This window comes from Prionailurus bengalensis, chromosome C1, assembly GCF_016509475.1.
Source record: "Prionailurus bengalensis isolate Pbe53 chromosome C1, Fcat_Pben_1.1_paternal_pri, whole genome shotgun sequence".
Classification (NCBI taxonomy): domain Eukaryota; kingdom Metazoa; phylum Chordata; class Mammalia; order Carnivora; family Felidae; genus Prionailurus; species Prionailurus bengalensis.
Window position 1 is genome coordinate 143,041,010 of NC_057345.1, and position 27,036 is coordinate 143,068,045.

General features: G+C 38.4%; 2 protein-coding genes across 6 annotated transcripts in view; both read right to left on the reverse strand.

The window, feature by feature from the left end:
- Positions 1 to 7,329, reverse strand: part of ARL5A (ADP ribosylation factor like GTPase 5A) — a 41,031-nt gene extending 33,702 nt beyond the window's left edge. The window contains exon 1 of one of the 2 annotated variants that reach the window (XR_006296827.1): positions 6,926 to 7,279. Coding sequence is in view for 1 of the 2 variants with exons in the window: in XM_043576710.1 (XP_043432645.1) it covers positions 6,926 to 6,971 (46 nt within the window). In the remaining variant the exon portion in view is untranslated. Of the gene's footprint in view, positions 1 to 6,925 lie in introns of both variants that reach the window. The other variant, XM_043576710.1, reaches the window with a different exon arrangement.
- Positions 7,330 to 11,477: 4,148 nt separating this feature from the next.
- The window catches only part of CACNB4 (calcium voltage-gated channel auxiliary subunit beta 4), a 253,636-nt gene continuing 238,077 nt past the window's right edge, over positions 11,478 to 27,036 (reverse strand). For all 4 annotated transcript variants that reach the window (XM_043576711.1, XM_043576712.1, XM_043576714.1 and 1 more), the window contains 2 exons: positions 20,425 to 20,610; positions 11,478 to 18,164 (listed from right to left, as the gene is read on the reverse strand). In XM_043576711.1, the coding sequence (XP_043432646.1) occupies positions 17,904 to 18,164; positions 20,425 to 20,610 (447 nt within the window). In that variant the 3' untranslated portion in view covers positions 11,478 to 17,903. The remainder of the gene's footprint in view (positions 18,165 to 20,424; positions 20,611 to 27,036) is intronic.

A 27,036-nucleotide genomic window follows, 5' to 3' on the forward strand; every position in this document is an offset into this window, starting at 1 on the left:
TCTCTAAACAAATAAACTTAAAAAAAAAATAAATAGGGGTGCCCAGGTCACTCAGTTGGTTAAGCGTCCAACTTGGGCTCAGGTTATGATCCCACAGTTCAGAGTTTAGGCCCTGTGTTTGGCTCTGTGCTGACAGCTCAGAGCCTAGAGCCTGCTCCGGATTCTGTCTCTCCTTCTCTCTCTGCACCTCCCCTGTTCCCACTCTGTCTCTCTCTTTCTCAAATATAAACATTAAAAAATAGTAATAATAAATAAAAGGCGTTTCAATACATATTTTGAGTAATAGCAGGCGTATATGTAGAAAAGCTCTCCAGCCTTCTAAAAGCTTTTGGGGCACCTGGGTGACTCAATTAGGCATCTAACTCTTGATTTCAGCTCACATCACGATCCCAGGGTCATGGGATTGAGCCCCGCATCAGGGTCCACACTGAATATGGAGCCTGATTAAGATTCTCTCTCTCCCTCTCTAAAATAAAATTCTAAAAAAACATTTTTTAATAAAGTAAAATAAAATAAAATGATAGCTTTTAAGGTGAAAACTTACCTAGCTTTGTTTTTTAAAACGGTCTCCTTATTTTAGCCATGCCCCATAGGACTTATTTCCTGATTCCAACCATAGTACTTTTCTACCACTTCTCTAAGGAAGGACTACTAGACAAAAAAATACTACAGAAAGATTCTTTATCATACCTGACCACAAGCTGAACATAAGCAAGGTAAAATTGCTGTGAACAAAACCCACTGTGCAATAACACACAGACATAAACTGAGATAAAGCACATGGCAGAAGAGGCTCATACCGGAGGATTCCATCTTCTCATAACACAAGTTAGTTGCCTGCTGAGGACAGGATGTGATTTTTACAACCACTGCATAGAATGAACTAGAGAATCAATAAGATGGAATCAGATAACAACATATCCTGTTGTGGATAAATATTTAAACTGCCATAAGTCTGTCTTCAGTAGTGTCTAGAAAAAAAAAGGATACTGGGAAGAGAAGGCATGGAGGATAGTAACAAGATGATTCTTGTCTGGCATGGTGGAAAATAAGAGACAAAAGCATCAAAGATGGTGAGAGGGGAAGTAATGTAGCACTGGTTTCTGTACTGGAAACCTCCTTCTTCTATTTAATTTTACAACCTCAATACATTCCTTTGTCACCTGCAAGTGCATAAATATGCAAACATGCCTCCAAATTCTTAAGACATAAGAGAATTTCTGAAGTCCATCAAGGGAATACAAGCTAATGGAATTAAAAATATAAAGTTTTTAAATTGGTAAAAAAAAAATTTAAAGAAAAAAAAAAAGAAACTCCAATCAAATGTGTGTGGCACCTGGAAAATCTCCAAGGAGCTGCATGTTCTATGGGGCAGTCTAAGATCTCTTTGGAGGGCATTCCAACGAGGAATCCGTGATACAGAAGACCTTCACCTTTCACCCCACACGAACACCTACAAGCCACATTCATCACCAATTTATATCCACCCTTCTCCCCAAGATTTGTCTGTATTTGAATTTTTAAGTGTTTTACAATAAAGCACCAATGGCTGTTTAACTGCTTCCTAAGTCTAAGGTATAGCACATAGACCACAGTGAGAACTACAAAATTAAGATATAACTGCGTAATAGGCTCAAAGATAAAGGTGGCAACTTCATGGTGAAAAGCCAGTTTACTACCAATGATAGGGTTAAATTATTCAGACTTTCTAATACTGTATCAACCTCCTTTGGAAATTCTTAGGCTCCTTCACCACCCCAGCCTGTTCCTCCCATTACCAAGATGGGAGCAGAATTCTACGCAAAACCTAAAGTTGTAGCCCAAAAGTGTTCTAAGGCACTCCAAAACAAATATTCTACAAAACCTAAAACATAACATGCATACTAAAAAATAAGGTTATTATGGGCAAATGCAGTAAGAATTTTGGCTATTCCAATTCTTTGATTCATGTGCTTCATTACGAGTTTAGTGTTTAGTATGATTTTTCTTTTAGAGTATCTATGCCACAGCATTCTTATTCAGATAAGCCAAAACAACTACACATGGTTACAATGCTTGGATAGAATTTGGAATTATCATTTAGGCTTCAGTTTCCCAATCAATACTTTACTGTTTTGTCATGAAAATGCTCCTAGTTTCCCCTCTTCATTTCCTTTTGTCACACCCAGACAGCCTATCAGTTCCATTCATTGCCAGGTTCTAAAACTCAATTTATATATATATATTCCTCCAACCACCAGTCAGCAAATTAAACGAAAAGATGTCACTGTCATCCTGGAGGACTTCTAGTTCTGTGAATCATACCAAAGTCAAAAAACACAAATGCTAAGGCAGATAAATTGAGAGTCATTCTGACCCTTCATTATCATCTCATTTCTACACTACACAAAACCCTAACTCTATCTTACATAGAGCAAAAAATCCACCTGTCATGTTGTCTATCGTAGCACCGAACCTGGAATAAAGCAGGTGCTTAATAAAGTATGAATGAAGAAATAAATCAGATCTGGAAGATATAAAGATTGGACGTGAAATATCTGATCAAGTCACTTTGTATTAAAAGTTCAATTTTCAAAATCTAGAAGCATCATTAACAAAAAATAGTTTGAAAATAAACTTACTATTTATAACAATAGTAGTAAAGTCTCAGGGAAAAAACACCTCTTTCACACTAAGGTTGCTGAATGAAAAGCGATGATTATACATGGCAAAATCAGAGATGCAATCAGGAAAGAGAAACCACACAACAATTTGAACTTGCTAAGTTTAGTGTAAAGAAAACAACTGGGGCAGGGAGCACCTGGGTGGCTCAGTGGGTTGAGCGTCTGACTTCAGCTCAGGTCATGATCTCACGGTTTGCGAGTTCGGCCAGGCGTCGGACTCTGTGCTGATAGCCCAGAGCCTGGAGCCTGCTTTGGATTCTGTGTCACCCTCTCTCTGCCCTTCCCCCACTCATGTGCTCTCTCGCACGCACGCGCTCTCTCTCCCAAAAACAAATAAACATTAAAAAAAAAGAAAGAAAGAAAAAACTATTAAATGGGATCAAAGTAATGAGGGCTTGGCTAATAAAAAATAACGCTAAAGACTATTGGACTGACAAATATAAGGAGAATCCACTACACTTAGGGGCTTAGACAGAGCTTCCCCAGAGCCCCCTGGACTGAGATGCAGACCTCATTGAAAGCCTTGGTTGTGGCGCACAAAAGTAGCTGTGGGGATCTGCCAGTGAATCTTGCTGGAAATCTTCCCTTTAGGGTGTTGGGGAAAACTTCATTGAGAGAGATTTTGCTGGAGGTCCTCCACAATGAAATCAACTGAAGTGGGTGCTAGAAACAGCTGGTGATTGCTAACCACTATGCAGTGCAGGAGCCAGCCACTAGAAAAGGTGTTCACCCTCCTAAAGCAGGACAGAACCTGCTAAAAGCACACTGTCCCCAGGAAGAAAAACTGTTTCCTCATTCAAGGTCCCTCCAATGCCTTGTCTACTGATAAAGCTTAATATTGTGCCAGCTGGCAAAAGAAAAACATATAAGGATCCAGCTCCATATCCACAGAGCGTGCAAGAATGAGGATTATGGAGCTAAATTTTATTGCCATAGTCCATCTCTTTGACTGAGCTTCCATATGTACTCTACTCTTCTACACAGCTGAACTCCCATACAAAAAACCCCAACAGCAGCAGGGGTGGCCTTCCCAGCACCAGGCTCCAGAAGCACAGGCAGCTTCATCAGCATTCATTCATAACTTACTCCTTTCCTAAGAGCCAATCAGAAGAATAATACAGGCTATCAATAAGGAAATTTCACAGCTTATTCATAGTTCACGTAAATTACAAAGTTCTTAAGTTTAGCTAACGTGAATCCTTCTTACACAAAGAAAGTTTTTTTGTTTATTTGTTTTTTAAAGAGCACTAACTATGGCAATAGATGACCCTAGTTAAAATCCCAGGTCTCTTAACTGTAGTGCCTTAAGCAAGTTACTTAATGTTTCTTTGTCCCTATAAATTCGGGAGAAATCTTCCTCCTAGGGTTGTTGTCAAGAGTAAATCAACTGAAGTGAAGACTAAATCAACTAATCTGCGTTGAACCTAACCTTGCAAAAGTCAGCAAATGTTAACTATTATTATCTCATCTCTAGAGATGGAGTTAGCTTATATCCTGTCTCCCCACACTAGAATGAACCCTCCACAAAGGCAGGGAGATTTGTCTGTTTTGTTCCCTGCTTTGTTTCCACCACCTACAACAATAACTGGCACAAACAGGTGCTCAAAAATATTTAATAAACCACTGATCACAAGCCCTTCTATACTAAAAGACACTCATGACAATTCTTCAAAGTCCTACTGTTATAAAGACTTATAACTTAGTAACTGAGAAACAATAAATGGGGGGGAGGAGAATCAAAGAAAAAAATTATGCCAATCTCTCCTTTAATAAGACATGTATCTGCAACATATTTCTTCAGTGTTTTAACGTGGCATTTACCAGTTGTGTGGCCCAGGAAAATCACTCCACCGGAACATCAGTTTCCTCTTTTGAGGGGAATAACTACAAAGAATAACTACAAAGAACTGTTGAAACATTATTTTTTCTTTAAATAATGTATATAACACCATTTAGGACAAAATTTACATTCTATTGAATTTAAATATCACCTAAAGGCAACCTCTGGTTTTTCAAGTTTGAGAAGTATGCAATTAGCTTTCACTGTGCACTCAACCAAGCTAAACTTAAACTGAAAAGAAAAAAAAATTCTAAAGGTGTTTCAGAAAAAAAGAGATATGGCATGAAGTTCCCTCAGCACAGCCAATTCTGTAATCCCCTAAAATTTTCCTTCCAAGAGTTTATGTGAAAAGAACATAGGATTGTGTCCTGTACCTTCTGAAGGTAAAATAAAGCATCCAAGATCTATCTGACATATATATCATATCTCCAATTTAAAAGCATCAAAATCTGACATTAGATTTAATGGTGAATATTCTGAAATATGATCCTACTGATTAACAGCCACATCATTTAGCAGAATAGTTTATTCACATTTTCACAATATTTTGACATCTAAATTTCTAAAACTTAACTCCATTAGTTCCTCTTACTATTAATTTCCCAACACTGAAAGAAATGTCCAGTCAAAAATTACCACAAAATACAAGCAACAAGAACACCACTATTAGCAATTTTTAGTAGCAACGATGCAGTAACATCCTTATTGTTTACTACTTGCAAGTAGCTGTTGGCAAAGCTGTAATTCATTCTTAAGTTACAGACACAAATAATTTTATCACTGACTTAAAATAGAAAGTGGAGATATCTCATTTTTCTTGCAGGACTAGAGCTCAATCAACAAGCAATATAAATTTCATAGCAGAGCTGAAATACTAGCTTTGCTAAAAATAATACAAAAATTATGGAGGTAAAAACTAGAATAGATCCTATCTACTAGAAACACTACCGATTTTACAGCAATGTGAGTTCCTATTCTTGAGACCTAGAGATTACCTTTCCAATATCTGTAGGCTCCACAGTCACTCACCCAAGATCCCTGGTGTTCTACATTGAGAACATCTAGACCCAAAGAGGTTAAATGACTATGTCTCACTTCCCCTCTCCCAACAGAAACAGCTAGCTAGAGACCAGGCAGATTAGAACTGGTTTTCTCCATTTTAAGAAAAATTCCCATATCAGAAAAATCATTTTAAATATTGCTCTTCCGAGTGTCATGTGATCTACACTACTTTTTTTTTTTCTTTTTTTTTAAGATACACAGCAATTGCAAGTTCCAGTTCTGCTCCCTTCCTATCATCTTCTTATAGGAGACTGGATCATGAAGGATAAAGTGGGGATACGCTGTACATAATAGATGCCACCACTCATTCAGGTCTTTATTGGAAAACTTTGGGATGTGACACCACCACCAGCTCACCCAAGACAAAATAGCAAACTAAGTTACTGACAGCAGAAATGATAAATCACCCAACATGCGTTAAAAAGGAACAAAAGAGCACCACTAACTATAGTATATCTCAATGACTATGGAGTTTTGTTAAAGTTGTATCCTCTTTCCTCAGTTTTAGAGATTCATCTTGTAACAAATTTTAATAAACCTGATATGCATTTCCAGTCAATGTTTGAGTTCAGATAAACTTAAGCATCCCTGTGTGATAATATATTCTGTATGTAGTAACTTGCTCGTTACCTACATAAACAAATGTTTCGTATGGCATGTTTTCACATGCTTTCAGTGAAACACTTTAACACTTTTCATCCAGCCAAAAAAACCCCAAACCCTCCACTTAAATAAGGAACACAAACAGGAAAATGATCTTAAGCTTAACCTTAAACACAAATATGAATATAGGAAAAGGAGTGAGATCCATTGCCATTCGGGATGCACTAGTCTCCCCAAGGAGAGGGATGGAGGTGCAGGGAGAGCTCATAAACCGAGGTGTACTGGACAACTCCAGAGCGATTCCTCAAGTTTCCCGCAATCTGCAACCCTCCATCGCTCAGTGGTGCGGCTCGGGCCATAACCTATAACCTTCATCCCAGAGGACCCCAGCATTTCTATGTGGTGTCCAAACCCAACTGCTGGAGGAAAAAGGGCCGTAAGATAGGCCAGGCCCTACAAAGGGACGTCGGACGTGGGGCAAGAAACCTTTTCCTTTCCAAATCGAAATCGGAGCAATGGGTGCATTTGCAGAATGGATTTCGCAAGTAGGTCCCTTAAGAAAAAAACCATTCCCGAACTCGGGAGTGGGGACTGAAAGCCCCCGGACGAGCATCAACGCAGCCCGCTCCCAGAGCTGAGACGGCGCGCAGTCGTACCGCCCACATTCCGGAAGTATTCGGAGACCACCCCCCCCCCACCCTCCCGGCCAGGGCCGACCCTCTCCCCCAATCGTAAGCCTTTGGCCCGCACCCCTCACCCTGGTGATTGAACAGTCTCCATATCCTGGTGAAGAGAATTCCCATTCTTGGGCAGCGGACCCCCCCTCCAGCCACCCGGGCCGCCTGGCCTCCCCCGGCTCAGGCTGAAGGGGAGGAGAGAGACGCGCCGGTGCCTCCGCCTCTGCTGCTGCTGCTGGTCCCGCGCTGGCCGCCAGCTCGCTTCCTGGGAACCGGAGGGAGGCCGAAGCCCAGGCCGCCCTGCCGCGTGCGAGGCCCCGCCGCTGCCGCCGCGGCACTCGCCTGGCTCGCGGACATCGCCGCCGCGTTGTCTGCGACGAGCCTCGCGGGCCACCGTCCTCCCCCAGCTCCTCTCGGGCGGCTGCGGTGGCGGCGACCACGCGGGCGGGGGAGGAAAGGGGCGGGACGAACGGGACCTGAGGGCGCAGGCGCGCGGACGGAGGGGCGGAGCCTGAGAAAGGGCGCCCGCTTGGCCCTCTTTCATTTGCTTTTCGGAACGACCTGTAGCCTGCGGGACTGAACCCGGGGGGAAATCGAGGCAGTGCGGACTGCGGGTTGTGACAGATAGCTTTTATCTACTTGCTTTAACGTCCTTGCCCTTTTCATGTTTTTCCCTGCATTTCCTCGACGGAACCATAATGTAAATGTGTTAATTGAATGCCTAATACTCATCCGCAGTCTTTCATACACACTACACCAAAAATTCCACGTCTTGCCCCGCAAAGACTTTGGGGTTCTGTGAGGGAAGCTTAACCTCTCTCTCGCTCGCTGTCTCTCTCGCTCGCTGTCTCTCTCTCTCTTTCTCTCAAACCTCTTGCCCCTGCCATCCAGCTGAAGCCAGTGGCCTTACCTACACAATCACTTATTGCACTTAAGGATTGTACGTCAGGGCTCTTCCCTATCCAATCTCCCTCCTCTTTCCAGTCAATCTCGCCCCAGCAACGATTTTGATCAAGTCCCTCCTAGGGTTAAAAAAATCTGCGGTAGCCACTAAAACTGAGCAGGAGAGTCCAAATACCTTAGATACTAATTTTTCTCCAGACTATGGCCCCAAATAGCCTTTCCAGCTGGGATTTCCGTTATTCCAAACTGGTTACGCAGCAGGTCAAATGTTTTCCCCTGCTCTTACAGTCTCCTTGCCTGGACACCTAGAATAGCTATGTCCCATGCTCTGCATGTGTCGCATTGTATTTAATCAACCTTCTACTATGGGATATTTCGAAACTAGCATAAAAGTGAACCATTAGGTTACTTGATATCAGAGTTCTGCTTCCACGTGTTATATTTTATCTGGGTAAATGGCTTAATCTCTCCAGGCCTCAGTTTTCACATAAGGAAAAACAGTGGGTTTGTCCCTAAGGTCTTTCTTTGATTCTAGGTCATCCGATGAAGAGGTCATTTGATAATCTGATAATTAGTCTCTACTCTTGTTAAAGGCAAGAGGTGGGAAAAGAGAAACTAAAGTTGTTTACTTTTCTTTCACGAAGAAATCAGAAACAGCTCCGTCCCTTTCTCCTTAACTTTGGTAAAAAAAGAAAAGAAAGAAGAAAATGTGAAACTTATAAAAGGCATTTTGAACTTTTCTGCCCCTCCATGCTCAAGATCTGAATGAAATTAAACAAAATCAACAGTAAATCACATCTTTCCACCTTACATCTACTAGCTGTACAATATCTTGTCTCAATATATAGAACAAGTAAGACCTTGACAGTCTACATTTCTTCTTAATTGAGCTAGAAAATTGTACCCGTAATACAAAGAGCAGCATAGAGGACTAAAATGTGTCTCTTTTTAAACATCTGTGCAAGAAGGAAGTCCTTTGACTTCTTTTGGGGCTTATGGTTAAAAAAACAAATTTTATTTTATTTTTATTTATTTATTTATTTATTTTAGAGAGAAAGAGTGTGTGTGAGTGGGGAAGAGGGGTAGAGAGAGAGGGGGGGGGGGTGGAGAGAGAATCCCAGTCCATGCTTGGCATGGAGCCTGCTATGGGGTTTAATCCCACAACTCTGGGATCATGACCTGAACCAAATTCAAGAGTTGGATGCTCAACTGAATGAGCCACCCGGGTGCCCCAAAAGCCAAATTTAGAGGAGACATATGAAAGGAAAGAAAATACTACATTAATCCATTTTATGTTTATATTTGCATAATAAAGTTCTTTCTAGGCTATTTAGAAAAACAATATTGTTTGTGTAATCAATTTACATTAACTCTTTAATATTTCCATTCTTGCACACTGTAGGTGGTACTTTTGGCAGCTCTTAAGACATTTTACAAACTCCCCACACATCTCTGTCCACCTATTAAATGGTTATCATATCCATATTTACTTGCAAAGTTAGGGCTTAGTCTGCCAGATTATCTCTAAGTGGCTCTCAAAAAAAGAAGAAAAAGAAAGAAAGAAAGAAGGAAAGAAAGAAAATAAAATAAAAAGGGAATTTGCCTAATATAATATTGTCCAACTATAGGATCCATAGGTGAAATATAAATTTGGACCACTATGTAAGTACAGTAATTGGAAATGTTTGTCAAGTAGTAAAAGCTATTTGTGAAAACAAACTCCTTATAAAATCTTTTAAAGACTATCCATGATGATAGTAATATGCAAAATGTCATTAAAGAGACTTCTGCTTCCAGGTATGGGAAAGTGGGATAGTCCAGAATTGTCCTCCCATCATTAACAAATAGGAAATTGGACAATGTAGAAAACAACTGTTTTCAGATATTGGGCAACATACAGCACAGGATTGTGATCTCTGATAAGAGTCATGAATGAGGTGAGTCTAACCATTACCTGGATTTTCTGCCTGGAGGCAATGCCTAGCCAGTGACAGAGGGGGTGGGAACTCAAATTGAGTCTAGCAGTCTCCTTGAGTTGAAGACAAAGATCAGTGTTCCAAGGTATCAAGGTAGCTAGAATTTGTGAAGCAGAGTGGCTGAAAGGAGGGAGCTGTACAGAGAAAAGCTCCAGAAGCCTGCTGAAGTCAGCGACTAAGTCTTTGGCTATGTATCAACCTGTATCCGTGCAGAAACCTGAGACTAGCCAATAACAATTTCTGAGAAAAAAAAACAAGTACCAGGGAGCCGTAAAACATGTAATTTTTAGAGTTTACTAAGGACCAGGGATGATCTGAGTTCCCTTCCATCAGAGTGAAGAGAACTCACTAAATATATGGGACATTCGGTAGACACCCCAGAGACCTTAGAAGAGGAGCTAAATTAGCCTAAGAAGAAATCCTACTCTAGACTAGTCCTAAAGGAGTTTAAAAACAAACCTTCAGAGGATCAAACTAATCTACAATTGCCTGTCAAAACAAGTCCAGCATTTTTTAGAGGAATATAAGAACAAGCCATCCACAATGGAATATTTACAATACCTTGAACCCAGTAACAAAATTACTGGACCTACAAAGACACAAGACAATGTGACCTGTAACCAAAAGGAAAACTGCTCTACAAAAACAGATTAAAGTACAGGCAGGTTAAGTGATTGCCCCAAGCTCATAGTTGGTTACTGCCAGATCCAGGCTTTGAACATAGGCTGGAGTTATGGCTTACAGTTTAACCACTATCCCAATCTGCATGTTGTATGACAGGACAAGCAAGATTTTTCTTCACAACCTATCCTATCAGTAGAGATGTGTTAATGACCAGAGAGGTGGCTTCAGGCATATGGCCTTGATGGAGTCGTTGCAGTGAGCTGCAATTATTCTATTTGGGAATTTCGGATTGTTGGTTGAAATGCCTTAATAGATAGGACAGCCCTATTTAATATTTCTCCAATAACTGAAGTATCGTTCATTTAGTCAACATTTACTGTATTCCAGCATTGTGTGCTTCAAACGACTACCAGTGTAAAAACATTTGATGTATGTATTTTTAGACAAAAGTATTTTGCAGAGAAAAGTTACCATGATCTTTGTTTTTCTCATTTGTAATTGGGTCTAATAATCTATGCCCTTCCTATTTTCCAGGGTGGTCAGATGGATTAAATGAGATAAGGCTTGTGAAACAACTTGGCTGCAATAAATCACTGTGTAATTCTAATTCAGTAATTATAATCAACATAGTGCACATTTCTTTTGAACTTCTTGCGCACTACAATGAGAAAAAAGTCAAATGCCAATCAATTCACAGCATGGTCGACTGACATGGAGCACATGAAATGTCAAGTGATAAGCTATGTGCCATCCATGAAATGCTTATGGGTACAGGATAGCCTCTGGAAACTTCTGGTAACTACTACATTAAAGTAATCATTTAGAGATTTGTCGGGAACAATAAAGTTTACCTAGTTTAATTTTCTCTACTATATTTGATCCTGTTTTACACACACATATTGTAATATACTCTCTGTGTATGGATTTAATTTAAATGCTGTTTCCTAATATAATACTTCTTTTGTAATAACTCATATATCCTAGCAGAGTATTCAGGAAATCATCATTTAGTTGAATCTGTGTTGTGAGGTAAATGTTTAGGCTTCTTTTTTTCCTGCAAGAGGTACAGGAACATACCTCCAGAATGACATAAATATCTCTAGAATAATATAAAGGAGAGGTATAAGGCTGATTTCAGTGTTTTCTCATTTATTATATAAAAGAAAAAATTAATGCAGTTGATTTATACACATTTAAATTCCATAAAACAAATCCATAGAAATTAGGATACTCTATGCATGCACTCTGCATTTTCTCTGTTAAATGTTTTTCTTCACAAAAATAACAACACATTTTTTTCTTTAAAGCCACAAAAGCAGAGGGAGAACAAAACATGCAGCACTGTACACATTTGCATAGTATATTTTACCCAGCATGCCTTGTAGAATGCTACACATTTACCTATATAAGAAAAATAAAAGGGGGTAAATTTTTAAAATAAATAACTGAAATTTAAAGAAAGAAAAAACATTATTTAACAAAGGCAATATATTTTTTTTCCACTTAGTAGCTGGAGATATAGCAATAGCTTGGGATATCAACAGCCCTCAGAATAGTAGGGAAAATCTTTTTACATCAATTTGCCATGTTTATTTTTAGTGTTAATAAACGTATGTTTTTCCCTCCCGCCACCCAGTCAAAAAAACAACTAATGGCTTTAACTCATGTTTCAAAATAGTATTCAGTACAAAACAAATTGAAGAATCCCTAAATACTTTTTTGTTGTTGTTGGGACATTTGTATTTATTGTTCTGACTTTAGGCTGTGAAAAATAGAAAACATTTCAAGTATGTCCAAAATTCAGAGGAGCCCTATGAGCTCACTTGCCATACTTTTTGTAGTTGTTACTGAAGGAGCAGAAATAACAGTAAATATAATATGAATCTTATCACAAAATAACATTTAATAAGTTTATGCAAGGGAATAAAATAAAAGAAATTACATCCACAGGTTGCAAAGCTATGAAATAAATTGCTGGAAAAGTATCAAGCAGCAAGTTAAAAAGATGGTAGATGAAATAAATCTGATAAAACTTAGAATTAAATCTATATATTTTTAAAAAATACGACTGCCAGATTTAACAGTGGATTTTGTTAAGTTTGTGCTATAACAAATGTGCTTCTTTCTCCTCAATCTATTTTCATATTATTGGCAAAATATATATCTTTTATAATTTTGTACTGTACAATATATGTTTTGCTACATTATTTATTTTTCTACTGCTAATGCAGATTAGAAGTAACAACATAGATTTATTTTGGCAATAAAATGCTTTCATTTTAATAACGTCCCAGAAAATATCGTAAGGCATATGAAAAATAGTATGCAACAATATAGCATTAATGATCCTGTATCTTTAATACATCCCTTATGCATACGGAATTCACACTGACTTCAGTTAAAAGTGTGTGAAAATGGCATGCAAGTAGGGCAAGAGTGGCCCTTACATAAATATAGACATAGCCATTTGTTGAGAAATCTGAGTGTTCAAAACATAACTAAGAACACTTACAAAATTGAAAAGCTAGAGGCCAGCCACTTTGGGTTCTCACATAGCTCTCATTTTAACTCCTAATTTTCAAAGAGAATGTATTAGCGTACACCCCAGACCACTCTAAATTCATTGGTAACATTTTCTACCATGTTTCAGCAAACGCTTTACATACGTCACAAGAAACAGAGGAAAATTTTTATATGTAACCGTGACTCTCCAACAGTCTTGTTATTCACTCTTATTTATATGCTTTTCACGGTAAATGGGAGTTACAGCCCTTGTTCAAGATTATCTGATGAGATATTTTATAATCGTCTTTTTTGTCCCTCAATTACAGGAAGCATTTGGGATTAAACGATCCACAAGTAGATAAAGATAGTTGCCAAAAGAAGATGTATTTCATTGGAGAAAGTTCATTTTAATAAAAGAAGAAATCTTTAAAAAGTGATTTTTGAATGCTGTAGCTCTCTGCCCATTTGAGCCAGTTTTACTATTTTGACTAACTTGACTGCTTAAGTCAACAACAAAAAAGTTATCCTTATTGTCTGCAGACAACTATCTTATTGACTGGTTTGCTCATAATTATCATTTAAAAGAGGAGGCCTGCTCTTTGTCCTATAGACACAATTTGAGTAAGTAACTCAGTAACAAAGTATTAACAGTATTTAAAGGTATGAGGAACTAATAAAACAAATTTTATTACATAATTTGCTCTGTTTTCATTCATGTAGTCATCCAAAGATGAGTTTCATATAATTAAAAAGAAAACAACAGGCAACATTGTCATGAAACACAAAGGCAGAAATATAAAAGAAATGAGGGGTACATTCCCATTTATTTAAAACATTTATATGGAATTTGCTCCAATGACATGGGAGTCCAAGATAATGCATACCCTCACCTAGTAAATGGCTGTCCACGGGAGACATTAAGGATCAAAATTTGAATTTTCAAACCAGCTGCACTTAAATATCAAGTCTCTGGATCTATCCTTGCAGGCTTAGAGCTAGATATTATAACCAATTTCACACAAAGGCAATTCCCTTACAGATTATTTTATTCCCTCTGATGACTGATTTCTTAAATTAACTTTGTGTGCTGGTAAAATGTGAACCAATTCAAAGAAAACTTCACTAACATGGAAGAAATGAAGGGTGACAAGAGTATTTTGGATACAGTTTAAAATTTAAAGGGAAAGTATATTTTAAGAATTTATGCATTTAGTTTTGCAGCTGGGTTAGCAGTAAGAGTAATAAATTTGATCACTACTTATTGAAAAGTGTTTTTCTCCTTAAAGACAGATTGTCTTCTCTAGAGAAGAGGTAGTATAAATATTAATATATAGGGCAATTTCTATAGTGGCATTACATCATTTTTATTTTTTAGCAAATACCAAAATAAAATTGTATAACTGAAAAAACACACTAGCATGCAAATTAAAGTTGCCTAGAAACATTCTTAACTGACATCCTGGGTCTCAACAACATTTTGTGATATGTTCATTCAGAGTTTAAATTTGCAAACCACCGTTTGGCATAATTTCTTTCTCTCCCTCCCTTTCACTGACCTAGCTTCCTAGTATGAATTTTAAGGCCCCCACACAAAAGACAAGTTCAAGTATGCAGGTATGAAAAGAGGTTAACATTCCAAAAATACGTTTTGCAAACAACGACAATAATAATTAAAGTAATTAACAAATTACTCAAAGGGAACAAATAATTTTCTTAGAATTTGTTTTATATTTAAAAAGTTCATTTCATTAAGGACTAAGTGCAATGACATATTGTCACATAATTAAGACTCTCTTATTAGGAAAGACTATCAGTCTAAATTGTTAATTTCAATTTTCTTTCCAATAGAACTGTATAAAGATAAGAGAGAATAATCAGTCATTTATAAACATTTCCAAGTGTTGCCTTAAATATTGGTGTAAACAAGATAACATTGTTGATTATAATATTGGAGTCACATTGCCTTGAGAATTAACATCAGGATTGACAAATTGCATTCCCTTTTTTCCAGAACTACATTTCCACATTGTCACACGTGTCTACAATGTTACATGTTCGCAGACTGAAATTACAGAATATGTAATTTACATATTCTGATATATATACTGAAGTTACAGAATATGTGATTTATACTACAAGTTAAAACAGACTTAAAACATTGTAAGACTTGTTTCTCCTGCTTATCATTTGCTATTTTGAAATGAAGTCAGTTAAAAACAAAGTATTTGAGGAATATGTATTTTTCAAAGGTGCTTGATATGCTTGGCAAAAATAAAACTTTCATTTAGTATATATGTGTATTTAAGTATCATTTACACAGTAAACTCTAACACTTAAAAAAAAGGAAATGCATATTTCTTTTTCATTTGGAGAAGATAAACTTGTTAATTACAAAAGGAATGAAAAGAATATGCCAAATCAAAGTAAAAATTTAAATATATCCATCAAGAAAATATACTTTATACCCCTTCCAAGATTGTTAGCTTTTGAATAAGAATGCAAAGCAAAACAGGTACAGACACTTGATGGTAAACGACAGATTGGTTCTGTGCACAGATATTGAACGGACCTCTCTTTATTAGCATATGACATGGGAGACTTAGAAACAAGGCTTTGAGAGGTTTTTAAAAACAAGTGATTTTCAAAAGTTGAAAGAATATGGTAATCTTGCTGACTAGGAAATATATGTAAATGCTGTTGCAGCTACCTGCCATAAAATGTAAATATCTTAAAGTAGTTAAATGACCAGATTGCTAATGCTACTACAGAAAAAGCTGAACAGCTGTCTAGTCTAAATTTATCACCTTGATGCACTCTTTGCAATTAAATACTTGAATGCGCACAAACAAGAAACCAGTAAAGCATATAGAAAAATGTTTTGGCTAATGTTCTCTTTCTCATGCAAATATGTGCTGTACATGTAATAAATATATTTTCATTTGCTGGAAAATGCTCTTCTTTGTTCTAACAAAGTATTCAGTAATGGCAGGTTATATGTTTATTAAAGTGCCTAATGAATACAGCTCTTTGAAATGTCTTAACTGAAAGTTCTGTAAGCTTCATTAGATGACAAAAGAACTCACAAGCCAATATCACATGTTAACTTTTAGAATTTACCGAGCCCATATTTTCAGTTGTATCAAATATGTGAAATAACTTACATAATTATAGGCATCCCCATCATCAGCTAAACAGGTTCATAATGGAGTATGCACAGTGAACAGGAGGAGGAGAGGGAATGTGGGAGGTCACCATGGGCGTCAAGAGATGTATAACTGATCAAGAAATTGGAACTTGTTTTCATGGCGAGGAAGATTATTTAACTGGTGCATGCTTTGAAAGCCTAAATATTGAAAGGCTTGGGAAGAAAATAAGGTAATAGAAATCAATTATCATTGTTTTCAAAATACAGTCTTCGTGACATGTACCAGTACAAAGGGATTTTTATGCCTGGTCCTTTGGGGGCTTTAGAAAAATGCATGCATTGTGGATTTTTAGAAACAAGAGAATTTTCTGAAAGATATTTGTATAATATATAAAAGGGTCAATTTTCAGTAATTCCTTGGATCATAGTGAATCTAAGGCTTCCTTGATAATATAAGACAGAAGGTCACCAATTTCGTAATTACAGCCACTGGAAAAAACTGTGAAGATTTCACAGGTGAAGAGGAGTGTTCATTAGAAATAAGGCAGCTCAATCTCCAAATTCTTTATAATTCTCGTCAGTAAAAATGCTATAATTTTAGTGAACAGATATACTCTGAATCTGTGAGTTTGCTTTATATTGCAAGCCTTTAAGTTCATCATTTTTGTTTTCACATTTTTCATTTCATTATTTTGTATAAACACAGCTCTCAATATCAAAATTGAATGTTTCCGTGTAAAACAAGTCCTTAGCATGATTATAAAGAATTTGGGGAAGGGCTAGAACATTCACATATTCAAAGACAGAGACTGAATGAAGCAATGGAAAGATATGCAACTGTGCTGGCAGGAAACATGGGCCCCATGTTTGTGGTAAGTTGGACAGATGAATTCCCATCTGGAGATGTTTAGCTTCGCACTCAGGAGGCTCTGTGCCCATCCTTACTGTCTGACTTCGGATTCCTGGATGTTGTTGTGTATGTAGTTATGCTCAGATTGAGTAAAGGGGAAACAACTCCTCTTTTTCCATTTCCTGTGACCAGCTATGATTGGGCTTCTTTATATTATTCTCTCTCACTGCTAAAGAAATTTTGAGGGGGTTTGTTTGTTTGTTTGTTTGTTTTTTGCCAACTTCAGACAAGCTAACAGTAGTGACTAAACACAAAGCAAAACACTTTGAATACAACAGCTGTGCCAGGAAAGAAACAAAAATATTAAAATCTGAGGAGAGTGAATAATTTCTGCATTAATTGGAGACTTTTTTTTTTTGGCATCATCAATACTTTTGGTGAGTTTGAAAGCCATTCTGGCAACGTTAACATATATTAAAATGTTTATACATTCTGACTTTAAATGTAAATTTAGCTTCCACCAAATAAAACCATACCTGGTTTTGGCTTCTTTTGGTATTTTGATTTTCTCATTTATTAGGTTTTTGGTTTTTTTGGTTTTTTTTTTCAGATTTTTAAATTGACTACAACATGCTCAAGTAGACTTTCTAGTCGATTCACCCAAATTCCAACAGGAATTGGTTTATAAATTGGTTCCAACTGGAACTGGTCATTTGGAATTTCCAGCATGGGAAATTATTTTATATGTGCCTTGATAAGTACCCTAAATTACAAATCGATGTGTCTAAATCTAATGAAGAAAACAAAAGGTACTGTTATGTAAATGCCGCGCTTAAAAATATCTATATGACTGGGCATCTAATAACCATCTCGACTTAAGGGCATAATGTTTTTTTGTTGGTTTTTTTTTTTTGCCCCTTACCTAGCATCAAATGATAGCAGCCCACAAGCACAGGAAACACTGTGCTGTACTTGCCAAGTTAAGATGATTGGTTTATCCTAGCAGTGCTATGGCAAATTGTCAACAGATGAATTTTTTGTTTGCTTCTGCAGACTCAAAGCCTATGTCGGGAGTCATGGCTATATCCCCCAGGCGATCCTCGGTTCCTATGGGGTTTGTAAGTGTCCTGGTATGAGTCAGGGTAATCTTCTTCCACAAGAGGGTAATGATCTCGGCTATGCTGGGAACTGGAAGACAAGCGGTTCCTACTCTTCCGAGCCCTTTCATTGTGATAATTTTCATCAGAGGTCATTAGACTTCGTCTTTCAATTGGAGAGTTCTCTGTGGAGTGGTTGCTGTGCCTCATACGCTGACTCTATAAATATCAGATAGTTCAATGGTTAAATCATGTCAGCCTCATTCATCTAGAACATTTAAATATACGTACAACAGTAGGATATGTACAATAAAACGCTAACTATCAGACTTAATAAAACATTTTGATGCACAAATGGTCTGCTCAAAAGATCTGGTCTATTCCATTCAGGACACAACGTTGCAAAGATACTAAAATGCTGATAGTTTATGAATTTAATTACATAATGCTAGGTGATTAGGCTGCCTATTAAAAATAGAGAATTGAAAGTTAATTGCTGAATGGAACTTAATATATCTAGGAATACCTAATAACTCCACTTCTACTGTAAAACTGAGGATTATTTTACTCTTGGGAAATAAGTTAAAGTTCAGAATAGTATCTGCTATTTTATTTCTCTCTTTAACTGGTAAAATCTTTCTCCTCCTAAAGTCACACACTTCACCTTTATCTAGCTGAATGTCCCTTATGCCCTATAAAATATTTTCATGAAATTATGATTTGTGCTGCCCATAAAATAATGTGTTTGTTTCTTCATCACACATAAACATTAAGGCTCTCAGCAGTATTCTTTCCAAAGGAGTGTATAATAATTATGGAGCTGGCTAATTGATATTTGCAATTCTTGCTTCCTCAACTGAAATGTCCTGCAAAAATTATCTTCAGATATCAACTAAATTCCTCTAATACCATTTATTGAAATTAATATCTTCAGATACTTATTTGATGGCTCAGAAAATGTTATTCAACATTTTTCTTTAAATCATGGGAAAACACGTATCATAGCTGTGGCTCTCTACTTAGGTAGGTCACCTCCATTAAGAAACAGGATCCCGATGAAACCAAGGACCAAGATACATTTCCTCTAAAGGGACACTCACCTTCACCCAGTGGGAAAATCATTCAATAATTAGAGCCTGTGTCTTTCACCCCAGCCAGGAGGCTAACAATTAAATACTCATGGTCACTAAGAGAAATAGGCTCCAGGATAAAGGGCACCACATTAACTCAAGTGAAATTGGGAGAACCACTCTAGGTGGATGCCTTAGAGGTGATGAGTCCAGAGTGTTATATTCATAAATAAAGTGCATTTCGCTTCTACCTGCATTATAGAAGCATATTGCTTCATGCATCCATTTCTCTCCCATAGTATACAATTTGGAGCCAACCCAAACTAGTCAGTGGATATGCCACACTTGGATTAGCACACAGGCAGCGAAACCAGGCAAGAAACAGTCCTGGTGCATACATATATATGTGTATTACCCTAGCACATTTCCCATGTTCATTTCCAGCCTCAAAAGCTTCTCCTTTATAGGGCAGTTTTTTGCTTATAAAGATGAAATTTTGTAGGAGAGTAATACAGTTATAACACAGTATTTCAGAGAGTGCCCTTCCTCTCAGGCTTAACTTTACATGATCTATAATTACGATTATCATTATAACTCTTTAATATAAAACTAGTCATGATACAAGAGGGCTCAATTGACTAGATGTACCTCAGCCACCTGTGGGTTGGGCTCCATTCCAGCAGACTCTTGATAAATGGTAAATAATTATTGATGTCAAAAGGCAAAATTCACTTTGTATCATAATGCCTCTGGCTCCTGACATCTAGCCCTGAGTGCAACACTAGAATAGCAGAAGAGAAAACCTCCGGTCCTTGAACTTGTCCCCAGCTTTCCTAAAGGAGACCTACCATAGCTGCTGACCAACATGGGTCCCCACACTCCCCCCACCCCAAGAAAACGCAGGGATCTATCACTGTTTCCAAACAGAGTGACTCTACTTGTGTGCACATTCTGTGTTGAGGAAGCTAAGGGACAGGCCCTATGGGGCAGGATTAGTTAAGGGCAGTCAAAAGGTCAATATGTCCCCAAATAACTTACTTAGCTTGCCATGGTGCCTTACGTTGCCACCAGTGTATAATCTTTAAGAAGGGACCTGGAGAAGTATTGGACAGTTGCACTGAGTAAGTAGTAAGTGTCCTGGAAGGGTTTAGACACAGGAGGGATTAGTTTGTCTAAGCAAAAGTCATTACACATTAACTCAGAGCAAAGTTCTATGGAAAGGGCCACTGGGGGGAACTCTGCCTAGGGTAGATCACAGTGAGGTAATATTTTGGATTTTTTTTTAAAGATAACACCCACATATGTTTTCCTCTTCAGATTAAGGATAATCCCAGTCTTCATCCCCATTAAGTTCTCTGTAGAATCTTCAGTTGTAAGACTGTAAAAGCATGAGTGGAAAGTGGCAATACCTGTAACCCAGAAATTGCTGTGGGGTATGGTGACAGCGCGGTTGAGCCCAAATTCCTTCCGAGCAGAGGGGTCATGGGGGTGCTACTGGTTGTGTGGGTAGCACGCCAGTATGCTTCAAGGTACTCTCCCAGATGTTCACACGCATCCTCCAGCTGATTTTCATCCAATATAACATCAAACATTTCCTGCGGGTGACAAGACAAATCCGTTTTACTTATACTTCACGTTTTAAGCAATGAAACCTAAAATTCCACTTAATGCAGATAATAGCACCCCTAACATCTACTAGCAAATATCACATTGGAGAGGCTATGCTGGCAGTTTCTAAAGTTAAAGTCCAGTGAGGAGCTATACAGTTAACCAAGTGCAAATTTGGACATGGTCACGAAAATGAGAGTGCTCATGAAATATTTAGATCTTTCACTATTTAGAAGAAAAAAGATGACGTGAGTGTAAAAGTGTTATATGTAGAAGACAGCAAAAACATATTTATATTTATCCATACATTCCTATAGAACTCAATTGTACTTACTTCAGAATATTAATGGCATTGAAAGAGGCGTTCTCAAAATATTCTGGGCAATGACCATATCATGGGAATAAACATTTCTCCCCCCCAAAATATCTATGTTGAAGGGAATAACATTTATTAAGGCACTTTTCAGGATGTTTGTGAAAATGTTATCTGTCTCATGATAAAGCAACATGGAAAGAAGGTTTAGGATTAATAATAGAAATGCACATTACAGTGATTTCTGCTACCAAAAGATCATTGTGTGAAATGGTTAAAAAAGAACAAGGACCAGGAGTATTTAATTGTGGGAAGGATGGGGTGACACACAGGAAGTATCTGGTATCCATGTTTCTGTCAGGAAGGACTTTGTTCAACATCTGGCCTGTAAACAGGATGTGTTCTACCCCAGAGGGGCAAAGTGGCACTTCAGTGACCCTGCAGCGTGGCTGGGAACACCGACAGGATTTACCCAGGATGCAGATTCCCTGGAGAGACAGTCAGAAAGCCGTGGCACCTCACAGAGAGAAAAGCCATTCCATAGCTAGTGAAAGTACATCCCCAGCTTTCAACCGCTGCATTCACACCTGCCCTCTCGCAAAATCTCCACCACTACCTACCTGCTTTCACAAACTCATTTTGCCAAGATAAGAACCTTTCACTAACGACTCAAATACAGGGTTACTGCCACCAGCACTGATACTGCAGCTAGATTGTAGGTTCACGGAAACTGGACGACTATGAGTTGGTGGTAGGTCAGCCGACTCACCTGCATCAATGTGAGGCTTCCCTTAAGCAGAAGTCCCCATGGAAACAATCTTTTCCCCAACATTTATACTGGAGCGTTTTCATCACATTGCTCTCTACTGCATATCTGGACCCTAATATGCAAAGCAGTTTGCAAGTCATTGGTGCAGTGAGAAATGTTTCGCAACTGGGCAAAGAATAAGGTGACTTCAGTCCAAACCGACTGCTGTTTGAGAAGACTCAGCCAGTTCAACTCATGCAGAGGCTTTCCCCTTATTAGTAGACTTCAGGTGTTGGTTTCGTATGTTTTATTTATTCATCAAATATGTACTCAGGACCTATTTTGTGCTAGGTATTGTAAGTGTACAGAAAAGAAAACAGACATCATCCCTTTGCTTAAGAAGCTCCCCTCTTCTAGTGGGAAAGACACGTAATAAACTCCTTAATACCCCAAGTCACACTGGGACTTTAATTCAAAGCAATCTAGAGACAGTTAATGTTCTCAGCTGCAGCTTCCAATTCTGAATTTAGAAGGAGGCCCAGAGACACATGTGAAAGTTGGACTTTAATAAGGGAGGGAAAATTATGAGTAAATCAAAGAATTCTATCTGTAGAGGGAAGAGAATAAAACAGAAGAAGCAATGGAAGAAAGAGACCATGTGGCCCATGAGAGAATGGAAAAACAGCTCGTTCCTACAGAGTCAGGCAACATACACCCTTATAATAAATCCCCTGTTCCACTAAAGTAACTCACAGACATTTCTGCCTTTTGCAGTCAAAAGCCCTTTCCCCACCTTAAAGTAACCCATCAAATGTCGAATCTGAGAATTATTCATACTGCTCCGATATGAACTTGCATTCTCTGACAGCTTTGCAGCACTGACTTGAGTGGGACGAGAACAGGCTTACCCCAGAGAATGTTGCACAGACTCAGACAGATGACACAGGGAGAAGAAAGTTGAAACTGGGCAGCACTGGAACAAAGGCCCACTCTGTCAGCCAGTCCAGGCTAACACGGTTCAGTTTCTAAACTGTGTGTGATTTGGAGTCTGCTGTTTACATAATTTCATTTATGTTAACTGTCTAATTCACCCTCATAGGTCTCATTCTATAATGTGGGTTCTCAACAAGCTGTGGTCTCAAAAACTCAATTTTTTTCCTTTCATAGAGTCCCAAGTTAAAGAACCTCCAAGGACACCTGGACTGAGGGTCCTGACTGTCACAGGACAACAAAGCCCAGAGAGGGCAAGACCAGGCAAGCAGCCCCCACAAAAAAGTATTATTTGAATAAGGTTTATATCCACTTGGCTGTTCCACATGCTACAGCTATACCGTCATGCTGCAGATACAATTAAGCATACAGTTTATTACAAGTAATTTTAACAAAGTACTCCTCTTTGCCAATGGACAGAATTTGTATCCATCAGCACACGGCTGTTTGCTCAAGCCTCAATCATTTCTAGGAAACGATGCTTTTGCACCTGCTAAAAAAGACAGTTATATGATGGAAGATGATTTGAAACTGCTTTCATGCTTTCAAAAGCACAGAGGAAAGCAAATTTCAGCTTCTGAATGAATACTGACATATGCGGCTTATTTTCAACTAAGAAGAATTTCACAGCCTGTATATCTGTGACAATTTTTCTTTTCAACTGTTGAGGAAATAACACAGCTGATTAGACCAGAGTGTTAGAAAGTGAGTATAAGGGCATAAATTTTTAAAAATATTATACATGAAATTCAGAGAAGCAGCCCCATGAATTATGCAAACTGGCTTTCCCAATTTTTCAAAAATGTAATGGTTCAAGTCTAATTAGTTCCTTACTGTGCAATACGTGAGGCCTCCAGCATGGGATACGGACTCAGAGAGTTATCTGATCAGCAGAAAAGGGTGTGGGTAATGGGACAGTCACAGGCAGTGAAGAGGGACCCACTCAATGACACCATGCCCTTGGTGAGTGCCAGAGATAGGGTACCACTAAGCTGTTTTCAAAGCTCTACCACGGCAAACGCCTCTGCTATACTGTGATGGGATATTTTCTTTAGCTGAAGTGGGCAGAAATAATGTGGCTGCTAAAGTAAATACATAGTGAACACAGGAGTCAAAACCATTGGAAAACCAGGCACAGTAGGTCCCTTTTCTGGATAAGCTCATTCAGGAAAATGAAATACTAAAGCTTTATAAATAAGAAGAGTGAAACCCAGGCCTCCAGCTCACCCAGCAGTTCAGAGAACTAGATGACAGGGACGAGAGAAAGCAAAAGACTGATGCTGAACTGAATGGACATGAAGAAAATCGGCAATATCTTTTTAAAAAATTTAAGTACTTAACAACAATCTGTCTGGTTCTCCATCCACAGAGCATCACAAAGTTTCCTACGAAAGGCACCTGAATTAGAGCAACCAACTATCCTTATGTGCCCAGGGCTGAGTGTTTTTGGGTACTTGGGACTATCAGTGCCCAAATCTGGAAAACCCAGGGGGCACTGGAATAGTCGTCCTCCTAGTTTTTACAGAACATAGAGCACTTCTCAGTTCCTACAGTGAGAACTGGAGCAGGTCCCATTTACTTCTGGTACATTCTTTGAGGAGGGGAGATACAGAGACAGAGTGTACAAGTCTTTGTTTATAACTATGAAATTCATCCTTTCTAGCACAGAAGGGAATGTCTCATTAAACCTAACATATAATTTGTAATAAGTTTTATCTAGCAAGTTTGGCAAGTTGCTAAACATTTTCTAATAAGAAGTTTATTAAACTTAGAAATTAATTTTGCAAGTTAATTTTACCTTTTTTTTTTTAAAGCTGGTGCATGACAGAATACTAGCTAGTGAGGAGATTAAATACAAACTCTCCCATGGTATACGCATTGTTTTACATTTACTTGTTGTGCATAGATAAAAGCTCATGTGGGGAATCTTTCCTATTTCTAGGAGGAAAAAAAATAATAGGGGAGGGTACGCTTTTATTTCTTTGCTACTAGAATAAAGAGATCCTGAATCTGCCACCATTAAAAAAAAAAAACTGGAAAATACTATTCAGTAAAATAAAATGGCTGAATGGCAACTATGTAATGCTAATTATAAAATAATTAACCAATGTTTCTTTCATATCACAAGTGCATTTTTGATATTATTAAAGCTTTTGAAGTCCTGAGTACTTAACTCAGTGACCAACTAGTGATAGGAAACTGTTACTAAATTAAACAAATCTAGGAGGTATTATGGGGATAAAGGAAAGCCTACCGATATTGTGGGGCTCTAGCAGTTCATCTCAGGTACAGTTTCCAGCTTTAATAAGCTGCACAGGAAAGACAATCAGAATTTGCCACTAATTTCGGGGGTTGGGGGGACATGAAGGCAAAGAGTATCAGTGACTTTGATCCCTTATAGTTCCTGTCTTAACAATCAATGATGTTCATTAATGAACCCACGCACATTTCCTCACTACCCCCCTCCATCCTGTCCATTCCTATTCTTCAAAGAATATAGCAACATCTCCCCGTGTTACTGTCTGTAGAAGCACCCAGTGTTTTTGTTACGTTCAAATTAATCCAATGCTTTGAATCATAGCACTGTTGGGAGTGAACTATCCTTAACTCCATATATCTAAGTTGGGTGGCTAAAATCCCTACAACAAGAGAAGTCTCCTTTGGATTGAGAGAACTAGATCCTATGTGGCCTTGTTTCATGAAGGAAACATCTCAAATTGATTACTGTCTTTTTCAAAAGCAGTATTATGATTAAGCTGTGGATGTCAGAGGCTCTGTAATAGTGAAAGCACCGCTGGTGACAGTACTTTAAATAGATGGATGAATCCACACGATTCTAAATAATTTACATAAAGTGGCTGGAAGAGGGCAGTGGAAAATTACTACCATGATAGCAATATGATCAAGGATACGGGGCACCATTATTCACTTCAGAGTGCTTGTATTTAATAGAATAAATCTGAGTCTATTCAGCAGTGGAAAATAAAGGGTGACAGAAGAGAATTCCTATGGTGACTGTAATGTTAGAGGTTTGCAAGACTCCGTGAGGAGATGAGTTCCTCTCTTGCAGAGAGAGCGATCAATGTCATTTTACACGCTCAAAAAAATCACCCAGCTCAGAGAGCCACAGGGTCATCTTATGGTAACACAAGCCAGCTTGTAACTAAGTAGGATTAAAGGATTACATTTCATTTATATATTCAATTGTCTGCCTGTCTACTTTTCTCACCATGTATTATGTAGCTCTTATTACCACAGTACTGGGCCAGTTCGAACTTCGGCCTTCTTAAAATGTACTATTTTCAATTTCTCTGAAAAGGACAAGGGTACCGATACCCAGTGAAAGCAAAATGAAATCTAATCATGTAGTGTATACATGAATATTCCAACTACAAATTCAGGCCAGTCATATTAAAAAAAAAATGGGTCCTAGGTTCATTGGCCCCTCTTCTGTCTGCATCCCACATTTTCTTCTGTGAATCCAGGGCAGTCAATGAGGCACTTCTTCCCTCTTCCAGAGTAGAGCTGTCTGTGGCAGATTAAACATGGCCACATATTCTTTTGACGCTCGCTGCACTGAGATGGAGAATTTATGTCCTCTCTCCTTGAATCCGCGCAGCTTCTGTGACTCCTTGGCCTGGCAGAATGCTGTAGAAGTGATGCTGTACCATTATCTAAGTCCAATATCTAAGCTTAAGAGATTGGAATGTTTGGCTTTCAGAGCCCTGGGAGCTGCCATGTAAGAAGCCTATATCCCTGTGGGAGAGAGTCCATGGAAAGGTCCAGCAACCATGTGGAGACAAAGAGGAAGGAGCTGGCTAAGCCCAGCCTTCCAGCCATCCCCACTAAGGAACCATGTCAGCCACCGGCTGAATACCACCAAATACTCATTGTTTGAAGTCACTAAGTTTGAGGGAAGTTTATTGCACAGTTATGGATAAACAAAACATTGTCCCAGAACAAGGGTGGCGACTTTGGTGCAACTTTGGTAGGGTGGCTACAGGCCTGCCTCCTGCTTCTATAAACAAAGTTTCACTGGAACACATGCACTCACTTACACATTGGGTATGGTTGCTTCCCTGCTACCAAAGCAGAGTTGAGTAGTTTTGTGAAGAAGACCATAGGGCCCACAAAACCAAAAATATTTGCCTTCAGGCCTTTACTGAAAAAGTTTGCTCACCTCTCTCTTAAAAGAAGCTTCACCAGGGTGCCCGGGTGGCTGAGTGTTGGACTCTTGATTTTGGCTCAGGTCATGATCTCATGGTTTTGTGAGTTCAAGCCCCATGTTGGGCTCTGTGCTGACAGTGCAGACCCTGCTTGAGATTCTCTCTATCTTTCTCCCTTTCTCTCTGCTCCTCCCCC